Source organism: Phocoena phocoena, chromosome 6 (assembly GCF_963924675.1).
Source record: "Phocoena phocoena chromosome 6, mPhoPho1.1, whole genome shotgun sequence".
NCBI classification, from domain to species: Eukaryota; Metazoa; Chordata; class Mammalia; order Artiodactyla; family Phocoenidae; genus Phocoena; species Phocoena phocoena.
The window spans coordinates 49,383,656-49,403,186 of NC_089224.1; the positions used below are offsets into that span (position 1 = coordinate 49,383,656).

Genomic DNA, 19,531 nt, shown 5'->3' on the forward strand with positions numbered 1-19,531 from the left:
CCAGGGCAAGTAGCCAAGAGAAAGAAATAAAAGGCATCAAGTTTGGAAAAGAGGAAACAAAACTATCTCTATTTGCAGATGACATGATCTTGTAAGTAGAAAATCCTAAGGAATCTACCCAAAAAACTAGAACTGAAAAATGAGTTCTGCACAGTTGCAGGACAAGAGATCAATGTAAAACAATCAATTGTAATCTATACACTTAAACTAAACAATCTGAAAATAAACTTAAGAAAATAATTCCATTTATAATAAAATCAGAAAGAATAAAATGTTAATAAATTTATCCAAAAAGGTGCAAAACATACTCTGAAAACTATAAAACAGTATTGAAAGAAACTTTAGGACAAACAAATAGTAACTGGAAAAACATCCCATGCTCATAATATAGAAGATTTAACATTGTTAAGATGGAAACATTACCCAAACTTATCCATTAAAAGAAGAAAAAGAAGAAGAGTATAGGCTATTCTAAATTAGAGATATAATCCAGTGATCAACCTTAACAACACAAAAAAAAGAGATTTGGATAACACATTATGTGTCTCCTAATATGATGTGGTAAGAATCATATTACACCAAAGAAGATTTCTTTGCCAAAACATCAAACCTGAAACTGAATAAACCTCTAGGTCTCATTAAAAGTTTATGATAATTACAGAGTAAAAAAGATTATAATCAAAAAAGTCCAGAATGTGGGAAACTCTACAGGATAAATAATCCAACTGATTCCAAAAATAAGTTGCAAATAAAAAGAGAGAAAGACGGAGAGGAGGAAAAGGAACCTGTACAGTCAGTAGGTAGACTATGTTTGAGTCCTCATAGAAACAAACCATCTTTCAAAAAAAGTTATTAGAGAATTGGAGAAATCTGAAAACTGGATATTTTATTACATTAGGGAACAACTATAGAATTCTAAGTATGATACAGATATCATGGTTATGTTTTTAAAAGGCCTTATCTTTTAGAGATGGAGTCAATCCTTATTCATAGATTCAGAATTTGTGAACTTTCCTACTCACTAAAACTTATTTTAAGCCTAAAATCAATACCATTGTACTTTTTCAGTCATTTGCAGACATGCAGAAAGTGGTGAAAAATTTAAGTCACCTGAACCACATGTTCCCAGCTGAGGTCAAACAAGGGGATGCTCTGTCTTCTTATTTCAGCTCTCATACTATAAACAAGTATTCTTCTCATGGTCTATCTAGTACCACATTTTTCACATTTCTGCCCTTCTGTTGATGATTTCACTGTTTCAAATGACCACTAAGCATAGTGCTGAAGTGCTGTCTAGAGTTCCTAAGTGCAAGAAGGCTGTGACTTGCATATGGAGAAAAAATTGTGTTAGATAAACTGTGTTCAGGCATGAGTTACAGTACCATGGGTCATGAGCTCAATAGTAATAAATAAACAATATATATTAAATAAGATGTCTTTAAATAGAAACACATGTAAAGCAAGGTTATATGTTGATCAGTTGACAAAATGTTGTGACCAGAGGCTCATAGGAACTTAATCCTTTATCTCCCCTAGGAGCAATATTTCCACGTTTGCTAATTCAGTGTTCACATGACTTTATAAAACATAACTCCTGTGAATAACAAGAACTGACTGTAAACACCAATGGAATTGTGGGTAACATAACAGGATGTCTGGGATTTCCCTCAAAATAATCCACTGTGGTAGAGGGAGCAGAGGAGCAGAAAGGAAGTAGAAGTTTATAGATGAAACAAGGTTGGTCATGTGCTGATAATTGTCCAAGCTGGTTGATGAGTAAACATGGGAGTTCATTAGTGTATTCTCTCTACCCTTGCATCAAATTAAAATTTTCCATAATAAAAACACATGCACACAAAAAACAAAAATATGTAAACAGACACCCCACCAAAAAACTTACAAGGACATTATAATAGAGTACCAAAAAGGCAAAAAAGTAAAGAATTATTGATAAGACCAGCATTTTTCCAAATGGGTACCAAGGGCATTTGAAGCAGTACAGGCATACCTCATTTTATTGCACTTTGCTTTACTGTGCTTCACAAATACTGCATTTTACAAATTGAAGGTTTGTGGAAACCCTGAATCAAGCCAGTCTACCAGCGCCATTTTTCCAACAAAATTTACTTCATGTCTTTGGGTCACATTTTGGTAATTCTCACAATATTTCAAACTTTTTCATTATTATATTTGTTACGATAATCTGTGATCAGTGAGTGATCTTTGATGTTACTATTGAAAAAAGGGTATAACTCTCTGAAGACTCAGATGACAGCATTTTTAGCAATATTTTTAAATTGCGTACATTGTTTTTTAGACATAATGTTGTTGCACACGTAACAGACTACAGTATAAACATAACTTTTATATGCACTTGAAAACAGAAAATTTGTGTGACTTGCTTTACTGCAATATTCACTTTACTACAGTGGTCTGGAACTGAACCCTCAAAGTCTCTGAGGGTTATTTAATTGAGTGGGATTATCCTATTTATTTCAGGATGTTTAGCAATCCCGGCCTCCATCTACTATGTCATTGGCACCACTGGTTAAAACCAGTGATTCTGGCAAAGCTTTATCCACAAGGCCATTTATCACAGCATCATCATACAATTTTCATAAAAAAAGGAACCTTAATGTACAACAAGACACTGATTAAATAATATGGCATATCAAAATAATAGAATATATTGTAACTCTAAAAATATTTTCTTTTGAATAATAATTATATTCCTCTTGAAAATAATGAACTGACAACATGTCACTGACTTGCCCAAATCACACTGCCTTGAGTCTATTAGCCTGGAAATAAGAAAAGGGGTCCAAAACGGACAAATATCTGAAAGACAGAAGGATGGACTCGCTGAGACAAACCCAGAGGAGAAAAATCCAAATCCAAATAGTGTCTATAATGGAAAAGGAAGCTATTTTTTTCTGGAAGAGGCTCAGATAGGCTCTAATTACCCAATTAGTAAGTATGGAGAGCAGAAGTCCACAGGAATCAAGATGGCTAAGGAACCATTAATCAAAAATCTGGGCTTCCCATTCATCCATGTTCAGAACAGCTACCTGCAGTATTTGCCTATAACAAATGGCCCAAGGCTACTTTCAAAAGAACCATGTTCCTGAAAAAGGTCCCCACTACGGTTGTTGGGACAAACAATACAATCAGAGAAGGGACTGACTTAAGAGCCTACTTCTCATTCTGTACAGTGAAGCCCATTTGCCATACATCCCTCAGGAAAGCTTGTTGATAGTCCCCTCCCTTCTCTTACACAATGCCCATAGTCAATCCTTTCATTCAGATGAGAAACCTCTTGGTAACAGTTATATAAAAATGCAAAGTAAACTCATTAAAAGCAACATTTCTACATGAAGCAATATAGACCTTCATACAAAAACATGAACAGTCAGTAAAGAATCATCATACACTTGAAGAAAACTATCAGCATTAAAGTAAAAGAGTAGGAACAAACAGAAGTTACCCAACAGGAAACAAAGGTAATGTAAGAAACAGAGAAGAACTTAAAAATTATAATCAGAAAGATTAAAAACTTATCCGTTTAAAGAAGACTGCTATGAAAAAGGAAAAATCAAATAAGAAATTTCTTAGAAGTAAAATTTCTAAAACTAAAAAAAAAATCAAATAACTAAATAGGGTAAATGGAAAAAAATCCATGTACTGATGGAAGAAAATGTAAGAAGACCATTCAGGAGACAAAACTAAAAGATGGAAAATATGACAGAAAAGAAGGCCAAGTCCAGAAGGTCCAATCCCTAATATAGTACAGAAGGAAAGAACAGACAAGGGGGAAAATATGAGAATCATATTTTTCTTCAATTGAAATAAAATCTCCAGTCTTGATATTGAAAGAACCCACAAAGGCTGAGAAGTTTGAATTTTTTAAAGACTCAAATTAAAAGATGATGTTGAAATTTTAAAATATCATATATATGAAGAGAAAATCCTAAAAACTTCAAGCAAGCTACCTAGAAAGAAATAAGAATCTCACTGGCACTGGGATCACACATACACTTGATAACACCACTGTATGCTAAAAGAACATAACAAAGCTATACTTCAAAAAATCTGAGGGAAATTAAATGTACTTAAAATTTTATGTTCAGCTAAAGTATCAACCAAACATAAGGACAAAAGAAAGACATTTTAGGCACAGAAGGAGTCAGAAAGTGGACCACTTATGCATCCCTTCTGAGAAAAAAATTTTGAAAACATAATCCAACAAAAGAAAAAGGAAGACATAGGATCTTAGAAACTGTGGCAGTAGTTCAGGAGTACAATAAGAAGAAATCCTAGGATGGCAGCTATGAGTAGGTTTAGAAAGCAATTGGCCAAAATTCATACCATAAACCAAAGGGCCCAAGGAAGAATGTCTTCAGCCCATTATTCAAATGTCTGAACATTGACATTCTTTATGCTAAGAAATAGCAGAAAAGAAAGGCAATTAGAAATTCCAGGGGGAAAAAATGTTGTCCAGGAAGACCAAGGCACAAATATAAAATAACTTAAATGTAGCATAATTTGGGTAATTAATGGACTATAAAGAAAGATATTCTATTTGACTTTGATATTTGGAATATTCTTTTTTTGTCATACCATTTCCCTTATCAACAGGTCTAAACACACTACTGGTTCTCAAGGAAATAATATTTACATAATTATAAAATTATAAATATTTACATAATTATAAAATTATAAATGCAAATTACAAGTTTCCAATTTAAAAGTCAATTCAAATTCCAAGGTATCTCATTGTGGACATCAGAATTACCTGGACATCAGATCTATGGACACCAGAATTACCTGGAAAGCTTATTTTAAAGACTCCTGGGCCTCATCCCTAAAGATTCAGTAGATCAGGGGAAAGTTCCAGAGACCTGCATTTTAAGAAATTTTCCAGTCCCCAAGGAAAAGAGGAAATTCTCTTCCAAGGAGGAGCCACTCGGCAGTGGACCTGAAGAGGCTGCTGCCAGCAAGAGCAGCAGCTCCAAGAAAAAGAGAAAGCTCCAAAAGCTATCCCAGGAAAACTAGAATGGACATTTCCCTAGTAGGGCATAACTTGCAGAGATATTTCTCAACCCATCCCCTATAGCCCAATAAAAATTTTAAAAATTAAAAAATTTTAAAAAAGAAATTTTCCAAGTATACCTTATGCACATTAAATTTTCAAGATTATAGCTGTAAAGCAGTAATCTCCAAAATTTTCCATTACATATCTTATGAGCAAAAGGCTTTTGAGTACCCACCCCAAAATATGTGTATATTTATTTATAAATTGTTGATATAATTTTATGTGACCGTATATTATAAAATATGAAAAATAAAAATCTTAAAGAATGAGAAAGATGACCTAACAATAATTTATTATTTGGTTCTGTCTCAACCAAGAGTAAAGGGAAAATTAAGAATCGCTTTAGAAAGTTGTAAAAAATAAACAAATTAGAAAGTTGAAAAATGTATACAACTAAAAGGAGAGGAGGATAATGAAAGAATCACAGAAATGACAAAAGAAATCCCAAGAATATATCTTCTGAAGTCTTATTCTGCTAAAAAACAGTAAAACTGAGAGTGATCACATTTAATCTCTAGAATGACTGAGGAACTAATAAGGGTACTTCAACAAAATACTTAATTCTGATCATCAAAAGGAAAATCTCATTGATGAATTAGACATACAAGACCATGAGAAGAAACTAATTATTCTGTTTTAAGATTTCACGATAACCAAGGATGGTAAAATTAGCCATGGGTATGTATCATAGATTTTTCAAAGTCAAATTCCAGACAATATTAGAAAGATCCCAGGGCTAGCGACTCCAACGGTGAATATACTTCAAGTTATCAAAAACTGATATTCAGATTATATAATCATAATTCCAATTAAAAAAAAGAAAAGGCAACCATATGCTTAGCTTCTCATTTAGGAAATATAATGATATCCATTTAATAGGAAAGCAAGTGTTTTAATTGCTATCTATGTGTCATGAGACTACTGTATACCAAATGTTTGATAAGAAGTACCCAGCATCACTCCACTGTTTCTAATGACCAAGGAGAGGCCCAATAATCTATAGTTAAATGACTGGGCATCCCCTCCAGGGTAATACGGAAATCTCTCAACCTATTCCAGAACACTTACTCTACTCTGGCAAGGTCAACCCACGCTCTCAAGTACACACTGCAATTATCTTAGGGGAAAACTGAGCCATGTCTAGGAAGGATCATGTCTAGGAAGTTGACTACAGGGTCAGTCTCTGAAGCCAAACAACAGGAACTTCTCCAATTTTTAAAGTTGAGTAGTAAGAGCTTAAAATATATACAAACACACACAAACACATACACACAAAGTGTCTCTCTTACCTGCAAACTTCCCAAATATGTCAGAATATGAGAAGATAAGGCCTAGCTGTACTTAGCAAACTGACACACCTTGAAATAAATCCAGTAATTATATGATGCTCAACATTCCTTTGGAAATCAAATGAATCTCTTCAGGGGATTAATGCCAAGTGTTAATTTTAATAATGAAGAAAAACAAATTCAACAAACTAAATACTGATGAAAAAAATAACTTGGAAACTCACCTTTCCACAACCAAACTGATTGCTTGCGTGAGATCTGGGTTTGTCACCTGGAGACGTTTCCACAAAGACCATATGAATTCTTTATCAGCCTTAAAGAAATAAAAGACATTTTAAATTCATTGCTTTGTAGCTACAGCAGAGAAGGCAAGATACTGCATTAAATTAAAAAATGAAAAACATAATTACTTGATCCCTAGTTCTATAACTATAACACAGATTCTTGAAAAGTATAATGGGAAAGCTTTATTTTAAAAAGTTCTTACACTGGTAACCCACATTTATTTTACTATTTCTCCTACTCACATCTGAGGGCGCAAATGCTGAAGGGCTGAATATCAAGATAAATTTGTTCTAAAATGAGACTGTCCTCTAACTATTGCTCCAATTTTCAGCTGCCCTTTTCAGCAAAATTCCTTGAAACAGCTGCCTACAATCATGGTCTCTTCTTCCTCACTCCCCATTCACTCTGTAACCTCCTCCAGTCAGACTTCCCTCCCCACCATAACGATAAAATCATTTTTCAAGGTCCTCTATATTGTCAATTCTTAATAGGCATCTCAAAGTTAATTTATCCAGAATAAAGTTTTTGACTTCCTACCCTCTCACAAACCTGCCCTCTCTGCATATCAGTAAATGACACCACCACCTACTTATTGTTTAAAAACTTAAGATCTAGGAGTCAATCTTGGTTGCTCTCTTTCTTCACATTTCATATCCAAACCATTAGTAAATCCTATTACCCTTACCTACAAAATATATCCCAATTCTGAACACTTCTACCTAGTACAAGTGGAACAAGTACTATCCACCATCTTACTATGAGTCAACTCCACCACTTGCCTAGCTCCCTACAATGGTCCCCTGGGTTCCTTACAGCTCAAAATCGTCCAGTGGATTTCCATCAGATTAGGAAAACAATCCAAACTCTACCAAGGCCACATGACCCTACACATCTGGCACTCCAGCCTCATCTATCACTCACCCTCTTGTTCACAGGGACCTTCTGGCTCTACTTGTACCAGGTCCTTTTAAATATGCAATCTACCAGATTTTCATGTACATTATTACCTCATGTCGCTCAGGTCTTTGTTTAAATGTTACCTCTTCAAGAGAAGAGGAGTCTTCCCTAACTACTATATTTATAGCCACCAAAACCCACAAATCTCTGGTAACCCCTTACCCTGTTTAATTTTTTTTTTCAAGTCACATTTCATTTTATAATACTATATTTGTTTGGTAGTTTATTTGTTTGGTTTTACTTCTGTGACATCATCCATTCTCCCCTTCCTCTTAGTAACAGAAACCATTTTTGATCTTTGCTGCCAACTAAGACTGGCCTCTCTTGCCTATGGGCTCTGTGACTGAGTTCTGCCAATTAAATATAAGAAATGTCATTGGAAACCTTAAAATTGGACTTAAGTCTACCAAATGTGTTACAATTATTTGTTCCCAGTATGTTGTTGCTTATTTGACTTTATTTATGATGGAGATTTTTTGGGAAAAGGTAGTTATTATTTTTATATATTCAAACTTATCTTTTTCATTATGGCTTATGGTTTTCTTCTACAAGTTAGAAAAAGGCCTTCTCTACTCCAAGATTTGAAATATATTTACTCATACTTACTTCTTAAATTTTTATGTTTTCAGTTTTTAATGTTCAAATCTTTCATTTTGTTTGACTGTTTTTTAAAGACTTTGACAGCCGGAGTACTGCAAAGTACTACCTTACCTAACTATTCTTATATGTCATACTTTATCTTTTAGAAGCAAGAATTCAGCATTTAGGTATTAAAATGATTTCAGTTAAGGACAAGAAATGTCAATATATAGAGAAATTACATGTCATAAACCTCTGGTGAAGGAAAAGTTAAACTATGTAAAATTATGTGCTCTTTTAAAAGGTATGTTGATGAAACTACAAAATCCCTGAAACCAATGTTATCTGGAGATTTATCTTATAGCTTGCTTCAAAACAAAAGAGTAACAAAAAAAGAAAACTACAGACCAATATCACTGATGAACAGAGATACAAAAAACCTCAACAAACTACTAGCAAACAGAATCCAACAGCACATTAAAAGGATCATACACCGTGATCACGTGGGGTTTAGCTCAGGAATGCAAGGATTCTTTAACATACGCAAATCAATCAATGTGATAAACCATATTAACAAATTGAAGGAAAAAAACCATACCATCATCTCAATAGACGCAGAAAAAGCTTCCAACAAAATTCAACACCCATTTATGATAAAAACCCTCCAGAAAATAGGCACAGAGGGAACTTACCTCAATATAAAAAGGCCACATATGACAAACCAACAGCCAACACTGTTCTCAATGGTGAAAAACTGAAATCATTGCCACTAAGATCAGGAACAAGACAAGGTTGCCCACTCTCACCACTATTATTCAACATAGTTTTGGAAGTTTTAGCCCCAGCAATCAGAGAAGAAAAAGAAATAAAAGGAATCCAAATCGGAAAAGAAGAAGTAAAACTGTCACTGTTTGCAGACGACATGATACTGTAGAGAATCCTAAAGATGCTACCAGAAAACTATTAGATCAGTGAATTTGGAAAGTAGCAGGATACAAAATTAATGCACAGAAATGTCTTGTATTCCTATACACTAATGATGAAAAATCTGAAAGAAAATTAATGAAACACTCCCACTTACCAATGCAACAAAAAGAATAAAATACCTAGGAATAAACCTAAGGAGACAAAAGACCTGTATGCAGAAAACTATAAGACACTGATGAAAGAAATTAAAGATGATACAAACAGATGGAGAGATATGCCATGTTCTTGGACTGGAAGAATCAAGACATTAATCAAGACAGTATGGTACCCGCACAAAAACAGAAATATAGATCAATGGAACAGGACAGAAAGTCCAAAGATAAACCCATGCACATATGGTCACCTTATTTTTGATAAAGAAGGCAAGAATATACAGTGGAGAATAGACAGCCTCTTTAATAAGTGGTGCTGGGAAAAATGGCTAGATACATGCAGAAGAATGAAATTAGAATACTTCCTAACACCATACACAAAAATAAACTCAAAATGGATTAAAGACCTAAATGTAAGGCCAGACACTATAAAACTCTTAGAGAAAAACATAGGCAGAACACTCTATGACATAATCACAGCAAGATCTTTTTTGACCCACCTCCTAGAGAAATGGAAATAAAAACAAAAATAAACAAATGGGACCTAATGAAACTTAAAAGCTTTTGCACAGAAAAGGAAACTATAAACAAGACGAAAAGACAACCCTCAGAATGGGAGAAAATATTTGCAAGTGAAACAACTGACAAAACAATTAATCTCCAAAATATACAGGCAAGTCATGTATATGACCTAAACAGACTTTTCTCCAAAGAAGATATAGAGATTGCCAACAACCACACGAAAGGATGCTGAACATCACTAATCATTAGAGGAATGCAAATCAAAACTACAATGAGGTATCACCTCACACCAGTCAGAATGGCCATCATCAAAAAATCTACAAACAGTAAATGCTAGAAAGGGTGTGGAGAAAAGGGAACCCTCTTGCACTGTTGGTGGGAATGTAAATGGATACAGCCACTATGGAGAACAGTATGGAGCTTCCTTAAAAAACTAAAAATAGAACTACCATATGACTCAGCAATCCCACTACTGGGCATGTACCCTGAGAAAACCATAATTCAAAAAGAGTCATGTAACACAATGTTCATTGCATCTCTATTTACAATAGCCAGGACACGGAAGCAACCTAAGTGGCCATCGACAGATGAATGGATAAAGAAGATGTGGCACATATACACAATGGAATATCAGCCATAAAAAGAAACAAAACTGAGTTATTTGTAATGAAGTGGATGGAGCCAGTCTGTCATACAGAGTGAAGTAAGTCAGAAAGAGAAAAACAAATACCATATGCTAACATATATATAAGGAATCTAAAAAAAAAGCCGGGGGGGGGGCTTCCCTGGTGGCACAGTGGTTGAGAGTCCGCCTGCCGATGCAGGGGACATGGGTTCGTGCCCCGGTCCGGGAGGATCCCACATGCCGCGGAGCGGCTGGGCCCGTGAGCCATGGCCTCTGAGCCTGTGCGTCCAGAGCCTGTGCTCCGCAACGGGAGAGGCCACAGCAGTGAGAGGCCCGTGTACCGCAAAAAAAAAAAAGGTTCTGAAGAACCTAGGGGCAGGATAGGAATAAAGACGCAGATGTAGAGAATAAACTTGAGGACACAGGGAGGGGGAAGGGTAAGCTGGGACGAAGTGAGACAGTGGCATGGACATACACTACCAAATGTAAAATAGATAGCTAGTGAGAAGGAGCCACATAGCACAGGGAGATCAGCTCAGTGCTTTGTGTCCACCGAGAAGGGTACGATAGGGAGGGTGGGAGGGAGACGCAAGAGGGAGGGGATATGGGGATGTATGTATACATATAGCTGATTCACTTTGTTATACAGCAGAAACTAACACACCATTGTAAAGCAGTTATACTCCAATAAAGATGTTAAAAAAAAATAGTAAAGAGTCACATGTATTTTTCACCTCAACTCCTCTACCTAAAATACTAAGCAAGAAAGGGTAAGGAAAGTAAAAACTTTAAAAAAAGTAGGTTTTCAACATTTACAAAATAACTGAGTTACTCCAGCTTAAGTAAGTGTGACTTACTAATAAAGGACTTAGCTCTAATACAGTTAGAAGGACAAAGTAAGAAATCAATAAATATCTGATGAAAAAAATCTTTACATATTAATTTATACATTTTTTTTCTCTTTCTTTTTGCTATTGTTATGGTTAATGGTTATTTCACATCTCCTCTTTAATCCCCACCAAGGAGAAAGTAACAACAAACTCTCCTTAAATTGCTTTTATCATAGAGGCCAGAAAAAAAAGCAACCAGAAGAAAAGGCTCCTCCAGAAACAGTCTATTGTTAATTTATAACTACAATTTATACCCAGAAGTCACTAGGGGGAGAACTTTCTAATTTCCAAATTTCTCTATTAAACTTCAGTTATTAATTTCTTTTGTTATTAATTTATGATCAGCAATGGTATTCAGATTTTGTCACCTAAAAATACTCAAATGTATAAGTGATACTTGACTTGAGAAAAAAGAAGTTCTTTTGTGAGCAATAAAATGCTACAAATGGATTGTGGGACTATTGTACAATATGTATTAGTTTTTGTAAGTTTTTTAGTTATTTAAATGCTATATAATCTTCAATGTGGATTATACCTCTAATTATTAAAAAGACGCTCCTTCATATACAAAAAGAAACAAAGCCCCCAAAAAACACAAAACTAGTTTCCAAACTATTCCACACATTATTAAAACAAGGAAACTAACTACTACCAACCATATTATCTTTATATTTTCCTTTCCTTTGGGCACTTAAAATGTTCTTTTCAAAAATTAAAAGTAAAAATCCTTAAATATTACTCATTATAAAATACCTTATTCTTACTACAAAACTTCCACACAGAATCAAATAATTTAAAATATAAATTTAAAAATACTACTCCTTCTCACAAAGTTTATTAAACTTAGCCAATGAGAGCTGACTAAATGCCCGAAGATTTGGGTCTGAGTTATCTTAGCAGTGGATTGGCTTTGACTTTCACTTATCAACATGGAAATAAATATCAACTTTACAGACACAGACACACAAAATTATCTTTTTCACTGGGTACCTACTCTCCCACCACCTAGTTTAGTATATGCCAACATAATAGGCCCTCGATTGACCTCTACTGCAGGAATGAATTCAACAAACATATGAAAACTATTTTCTATATTTAAACAAATTAATTTCCTACCAGAACTCAAAGAAAACAATGGAAAGAGTTTAATTACAAAGTATGGCACAAACTAGCCACTCACTAAATTATGAAAAATAACTGTACAAAAAGATTCATCTATTAGAATACAGCTCCTAACAACAGTGAGAATTCTAATTATACAACATGTTCTCAAATTTTTTTTCTTTTTTTGACCGTGCTGCACCGCATACAGGGTCTTAGTTTTCTCACCAGGGATCAAACCTGCACCCCCAGCAGTGGAAGCGGGGAGTCTTAACCACTGGACAGCCAGGGAAGTCCCTCAATTTTGCTTTTTCTTTGTGAATGACTGGACAAGGTTTCCACACACCTAAATGTCTACTAAAAAATGTAACTGGTTGATTTCTCTAGTTATATACTCTTAATTCCAACATCACATACATCATGAAAGTTAATTTCATCATGAAAGTTGGAGTAATGCACATATATTTCATTTAAATGTCATAATATATCTTTACCTGAAATTGGTATATAGGTTTAGTAAATATTTTTGGCTGTGACTAAAATGAGAAATATGGTTTGAGATATACATAAATTTGTGTGTGTGTGTACACCGGTGTGTGTGTCTATACATATATACATTACACATACATAACTTTTTCTCATCTGATATTCTAAAAGTGGTAAAAAATGTGCACATACACATACCGACAACCCCATTCTTGGTCACAAATAGACCACAATCTTGAAATACAAAATCAAAATTAAGAGTATGGTGAAGTTAGGTTCTAAATCAGTGAATAAAGCATGACTGTCATGAACCTGAAATTGATCTTTGGAGTACCTTTGAAAGTTCCTTAGAAAATGCTAGATTTGGAAGCTAACCTATTCTCAGCAAATCCAATACGAACAACTTTTCTTCCCACACTGAAATCAACCACTTTTTCTTCATCTAAGTATGTGTATGTTGCTTGCTAACCTGGGGCCATACGAAAAAAAGTTTAAATATCACAATCACATAGAGTAGGATGAGATACTCATATTAAGAGAAACAGTTGAAACAGAGATTGTTTTCTATTACATGCTTATTCTGAGTCATTCCAATGGACTGGAATGGTACATGGCATCACTTTCTTTTTCTTCACCAAGCACATATAATTGAATTCCTGTAAGTTAAACGTGGGAGAAAACCAACTAATTTAAATGAAGCTGCAACTTATGACCAGAGACTAATTAATTAGTGGGGTTCTTTTTCCCAAACTGTGCATTTTACCCATTACTGGACTGTGAAATTAATTTAGTAGATATTAGCAGCACTTTCTTAAATAATAGATTTTAAAAAAAAACATCAGAGTTCAGGACACACAGGGTAAATATTCTTTCTGAAATTATATGCATGTGTATGTGTGTCTACTTACTAGGTTGACATGTAAAATGAATTTCTTATCTTGGGTACAATTTTTGAGAGCTGTGGAAAACACAGGGGTTAATACTATGTATTCTTGGGTACTGTGATTTCTAGCTTAATATATAAGTGGAAGAACTAATTTTAAAAATGTAAAAGTGAATGTTTAATTACTTAAATGCTTTTTATAAAACAATTCAATTATTATGTCTCCCAAATTTCCCCAAAAGCAGGAGTATGATTTGACTGAAGTTTTACGGTATGGGATAGTGCCAACATCATCTCACATTACTGGAATGTCTATGATCATCTAACAGTGTCAGTACTATAAAATCTCAAGAACCATTGTTCTAGGCTACCTATGACCATCTCAATTCTTACATCTTCCGTAGTCCCATTTTGAAAGAATATAATAGTTAAAGGATTGGGGGAAGAGGGTCACTGGGCTGTTTCCAACAGACTGATTTCTTAATCAAGTCAGTCACAAAACTAAACATCTTAGTTCCTTATCCAGCTCAGGGCATAACTATGGTAAATACAGCGTAAGGGGTAGCAGAGAAAGGGTGTAGAAGATATGGGCAAATAGCATCTTAGATTAGGACTTGCCAAAGTAACAAAGCCCTTTATCATGGATTCACATCTTTAAACTACCCAAAGGTGAAGACTGAGATGACAAAACGCTTTAATTCCTTGGTGTCTTTTATTTATCCCTTTGCTCCTTACCCAGTGAAGAATAGAGAATGGAAAGTCAAAAGGAGGCAGTCACATAATACCTCCCCAACTTGTTTAAGCAAAGACATATTCAATTTGAACAAGACTGCTGTGTTTTTACATCCTTGACTCAATCAGTAAAATCCTGCAAAAGAATCCAATAGAATTATGAGAATGAACTTCAGGAATTTTTATTAATCTAAACTTATGATATTGTTTATAAAGTTACCTTGTTGTTTAGCAGTTCTTAATTGTTTCTGTCTTGAAGACAGAGTGACTCAAAGATCTACTGTTGAGTGAATTCCCAACATTTAGTCACCCAACCCTGTTAAAGGTTCTGGTAAATTCAGAGAAGAGATGGTGGTAAGGATGCAAAACTATAAAGGAAAATCAAATCTTTCTGAACATGAGTAGTCAAGCCATCTTTGGTATATACGAACTCTACAAATAACAGGAAAGTAATGTTAAAGCAATTGATTTAGTAAATGCTTTTCCCAGGCAAGATGAAAATGAGATTTCTCTCTCCAGAAGTATGGAATTAACATAGTTGGTTAAAAATTTTAAGCATATCTACTGTGAATGAAAATTCCCAGCCTGAGACTCCCTAAAAATTATTGGTCTGTTTTAACAACTTAAGTTTTACTTAAGAACAAGGGCAAGTGTGGGTTTGACAATTAAAAACAGGCTCCTTCATCCATGGGTTTTATTTCAATAAGAGTGTTTCCACTTTCCCATTCCACATTTCAACTCAGGGATTGCACTCCTGCTGCACCAAGTACCACTACAGTCACGACACAGACCTTGGGCTTGGGGGCGGTAGGGGTGCGACTGCGCGTTTTGGTGGGATCCAAGTGAGGTCAACCAAACCCAGGGCGCCTCGGCCGACCCTGCCCGCCCACTGTCCGGAGAAGGGCGGGAGCCCGAGGTCGGCGAGCCGGGCGAGGCCGCCTCCCTCAGCCCAGAGCTGCGGGCCAGGCTGGGTGTGGGAGCCGGCACCGGGCGCCGCCGGGCGGAGGTGGGTGGGTCCCAAACCCGCGCAGCTACGCAGCCGAAGGCAGAAGGAGACGGGCGCACTTCCCCACCGGCCCCGGCCCGGCTGTGGAGGGGAAAGACGGGCGGCCACCTCGATACCTGACACAGGGCCAGCTCCTCCTTTACGCTGCTCAGCTCTTCCTCCAGCAGCTGCGTCCGGGTCACCATCGCCTCCTCTACCGAGATGCCCTCTAGTCGCATGGACCCCATGGGCGCGCTGTGGAGGGGAGCCTGAGCCGCAGCTGTCCTCCCTGGCCCTCGCTGGCCCTCTGACCCTTCTTCGCCCCGCCGGGGTAAATCGCTTTTGTCCATGACGCCCTCCCGCGCTGCGCCCGCAAGACCCGAAGTGTCGCTTAGCACTTCGTGTGCCACAGCTCCCAGCCCAACACGTGGGGACCCGGGCCCCAACTGTTGCGCGGCGGGCGCAGGGAGCTGTGAGGGCGGCAAGCGCGCCGCCATGGCCGCGGCTACTAACGGGTCAAGTTCCCTCTAGGAAACTCCTCCTCCCCTTCCCCGTCCTAGCGAGCCCGAAGCTCCGAGCTGCGCATGCGCCCGACTTTTCCCGCCTTGGCGCGCGGCGTTTCGCGCTCGCGGGTCCTGGCTGGCTTCCCACGGGCCGCGCGCCCGGGGCGAGCGTTAGCGGCGCACGCGCCGTGGCCCGAGGAGTCAGGCGGCTCCGCCCCGCGCACCACCCCCGCGTGCCCTGGTCAGTCTTTAACCTGCAACGTCACGGCTTCCCGCACGCCTAAAACCCTACCCGCCGCTTTGCGCCTAGCTTACATCCCACTTCTTAAAGCCTTCCTTGACAAGCTCCTACCCCCAAATGATCCCTAACTGTGAATTCCTCTGCCTTCAAGGCCCCTGCCAACTCATTTGTCACGTTTCATTGACCGCCCTGTAGTGTTAGTTATAGGGCTAATCCCTCCAGCGCTGTTGTAAACTCCTTGAGGATCAGGGAATAAGTTTTACACTTAAGTGTTTTCTTCAAACCCTTTAGCAAAACTGCTTGACGTACAGCTGACAACCAACTGACTGACGTCGAGAGAAAGCCTTGGGCTGAGCTGGGACTAGCGGGCAGGTTTCCCATTTGAATTATGATCTTTTGTGCACTCTTTGTCTTTTGCAAGAGTCAGGACTCCCTTTGAGTTTTATGTCAGCTTCTTTACGCAGTTGGCTGCGTATCAGAGTGAGTGTGACCCGCATTCCCACAGTTTGGATCCTTGGACTAATTTGAAGCCAGTAATTTGGAGCGTGGTTGAAGAAACAAGACCAACTCTATTGTTCATCCTCTCTTTTTCTTCTTTTTTCCTTCCTTCCTTCCGGCTTTCTTTATAAACTTTGAATAACCTCTTTTTCTGTCATTAAAACACGTCCTACTCGTGATGAGTTTAGTAAGGAGATGCGCATTGAGCTAGCACTCGAGTTCTACCGAAAGCTAGATCGCTGTCCTCTGCGGAAAAGGTTCCAGAGTACTTGGAGAGCTGAGATGGGGTAAGGAGGATTGTGGAAATAGGGAGGTGACCGTTTAAACTGATGACCTCTTCATTTAATCAAAATTACCACTTTGTGCCAGAATCTAGTCAGCACATCAAAAGACACCCTCCCTAGGGGATATGGGGATATATGTGTACATATAGATGATTCACTTTGTTATACAGCGGAAACTAACACAACATTGAAAAGCAGTTATACTCCAATAAAGATGTTTAAAAAAAACAAAAGACACTCTCCCAGTCAGAATTCTGCTGAGGCAGGATGCTTGTGCTTTCTTCCCACTGAAGGTGAATATTTAATAAAATTTATAAAAGGATTACACTAGAAAAAGTACATATAAGCCTGTCTTAAAAGTAGCTACCATATTGAACATTTACTATATGCTGAGTCCAGTGATAACTACTTTTCATATATGTACTCATTCAATTCTCACAACATGAGGGTAAAATAGATGTTATTATCCCCATTTTACTAGTGAGAAAACTGAGATTTAAAAAATTACTCTACCTTGTCTGAAGTCCCACATCTGGTATTAAAGCTAGAATACAGATCCACTTAACTCTAAAACCCATCCTTTGATCCCTACCCTTACTCCATACCTGTCACTTGAAATACAGCATTAGGTCTGATAGCACATGAGACTTTGTTGGGTTTAAGACTATGGGAATTCTAATCACATGACTCACATATTTGGCATGAAATCAATGCAAATGTACATTTTCAATGGCCATTTGGTACTCACTCAGAAGGGCATCATTTCATCTAAAATGAAAAATAAATAGAAAAATTCTTTTGAAAAGTAGTGGAATCTCTTCTATTATGTACAATGGATAAATAAACATATTTGACTGAAAAGAAGGATAATATCTGAATCTATGACTAGGTAGACAATTTTTAAAATTTTTTTTGGCGCTAAAATACACATAACACAAAATTTACCATTATAGCCACTTAAGTGGCTGCAAATAAAGAACAATCCAAAGTTGTTAAGTACATTCAAAATGTTAGGCAACAATCACCACTATCTAGTTCCAGAACATTTTCAGCACCCCAAACCAAAAACTCTTACTTATTAAACAGTTACTTTCCATTTCTGCTATCTCCCAAGCCTGCCCCAGGTAACTACCAATCTGCTTTGTATCTATAGTTTTGCCCATTCTGCATATTTCATCTAAATGAAGCCATTCAGCATGTGGCCTTTTATGTCTGGCTCCTTTCACTTAGCATGTTTTCAAGCTTCATTCAATTTTTAGCATGTATCAGTACTTCATTCTTTTTCATAGCTGAATAATATTCTGTTTTATGGATATACCACAATTTGTTTATCCATTCATCCATTCATGGCATTTTGGTTGTTTCCACATCTTGCCTATTATGAATAGAGCTACTATGAACATTCGCATACAGGTTATTTGAACACCTATTTTCAAATATTTTGTGTATATACCTAGGAGTGAAATTGTTGGGTCATTTGGTAATTCTATGTTTAACTTACTGAAGAACCACCTGTTTTCCACAGTAGCTGCCCCATTTACATTCCCACCAGCAATGTATGAGAATTCCAATTTCTCTGCATCCTCACAAACACTTGTCATTTTCCTTTTTTATATTGGTTATACTATTGAGTGGGAAATAGTGTCTCATTGTGGTTTTGATTTGCATTTCCCTAAGGACTAATGACATTTATCATCTTTTCATGTGCTTGTTAGATATTTGTTTATTTCTTTGGAGAAATGTCAATTCAAGTCCTCTGTCCGCTTATTAAATGCATTGTTTGTCTTTTTGTTATTGAGTTGTTAACAGTTCTTTACTGGCAGACAATTTTCAAGAACTGAAACTTGCACATTTTCAGAAACATACATAGGAAGTTCTTTCTTGCATTAGTTACTTGCGAAAATGACAGAAATGTGTAAAACACTGTATATTAACACCTGTAACTCAGAAAGATAAGTTAAAGATCTGAAATAATACCTAAATAAAAATGTCCAAAACAATCAAGTGTTTCTCCCGTGCAATTTTCTGTTCAAACATTTAAAAGTGATGATTTCTGTTCTTCAGAAATGCATAATAAAGTCTGCTGAGGATGAAGTATATTAAACTACAGAAACACATGATTCTATCTATATCACCATTGTATAGTAGAAATACTGGGAAAAATGAGGGAAATGTGCAAATTAATGTGGCATTTAAATTGCATCTCTCACTTTAATTTTAAAAATTTAAATCTAACTTCTATTTAAAAAGAGAAAAATGTGTTAGCACTTTCTCAGCCTTTATGTTTCTTGTTTTTCAGAAAGAATGCCAAATTTTAAGACATGTTTATTTCTCCTTTACCAATTTGGTATACTCTTTATTTGGGCAATGGATTTAATTGTTAAATCTAAAGCCACTATTAGGTATTGGTAAGACATTAAATATCATAGATTTCTTTCATATCATTTTGACATTTATCTCAATTTTAAGGTTCTTGCCATATTCTAGGGATCTAAATCAA

The 19,531-nt window shown here is 36.6% G+C and overlaps 1 protein-coding gene across 1 annotated transcript in view; it reads right to left on the reverse strand.

Moving 5' to 3' along the window:
- The window catches only part of CNTLN (centlein), a 336,707-nt gene extending 320,705 nt beyond the window's left edge, over positions 1-16,002 (reverse strand). Inside the window, exons 1-2 of the mRNA XM_065879183.1 lie at positions 15,643-16,002; positions 6,606-6,694 (exon numbers count right to left, since the gene is read on the reverse strand). Of these exons, the coding sequence (XP_065735255.1) occupies positions 6,606-6,694; positions 15,643-16,002 (449 nt within the window). The remainder of the gene's footprint in view (positions 1-6,605; positions 6,695-15,642) is intronic.
- Positions 16,003-19,531: the final 3,529 nt, after the last annotated feature.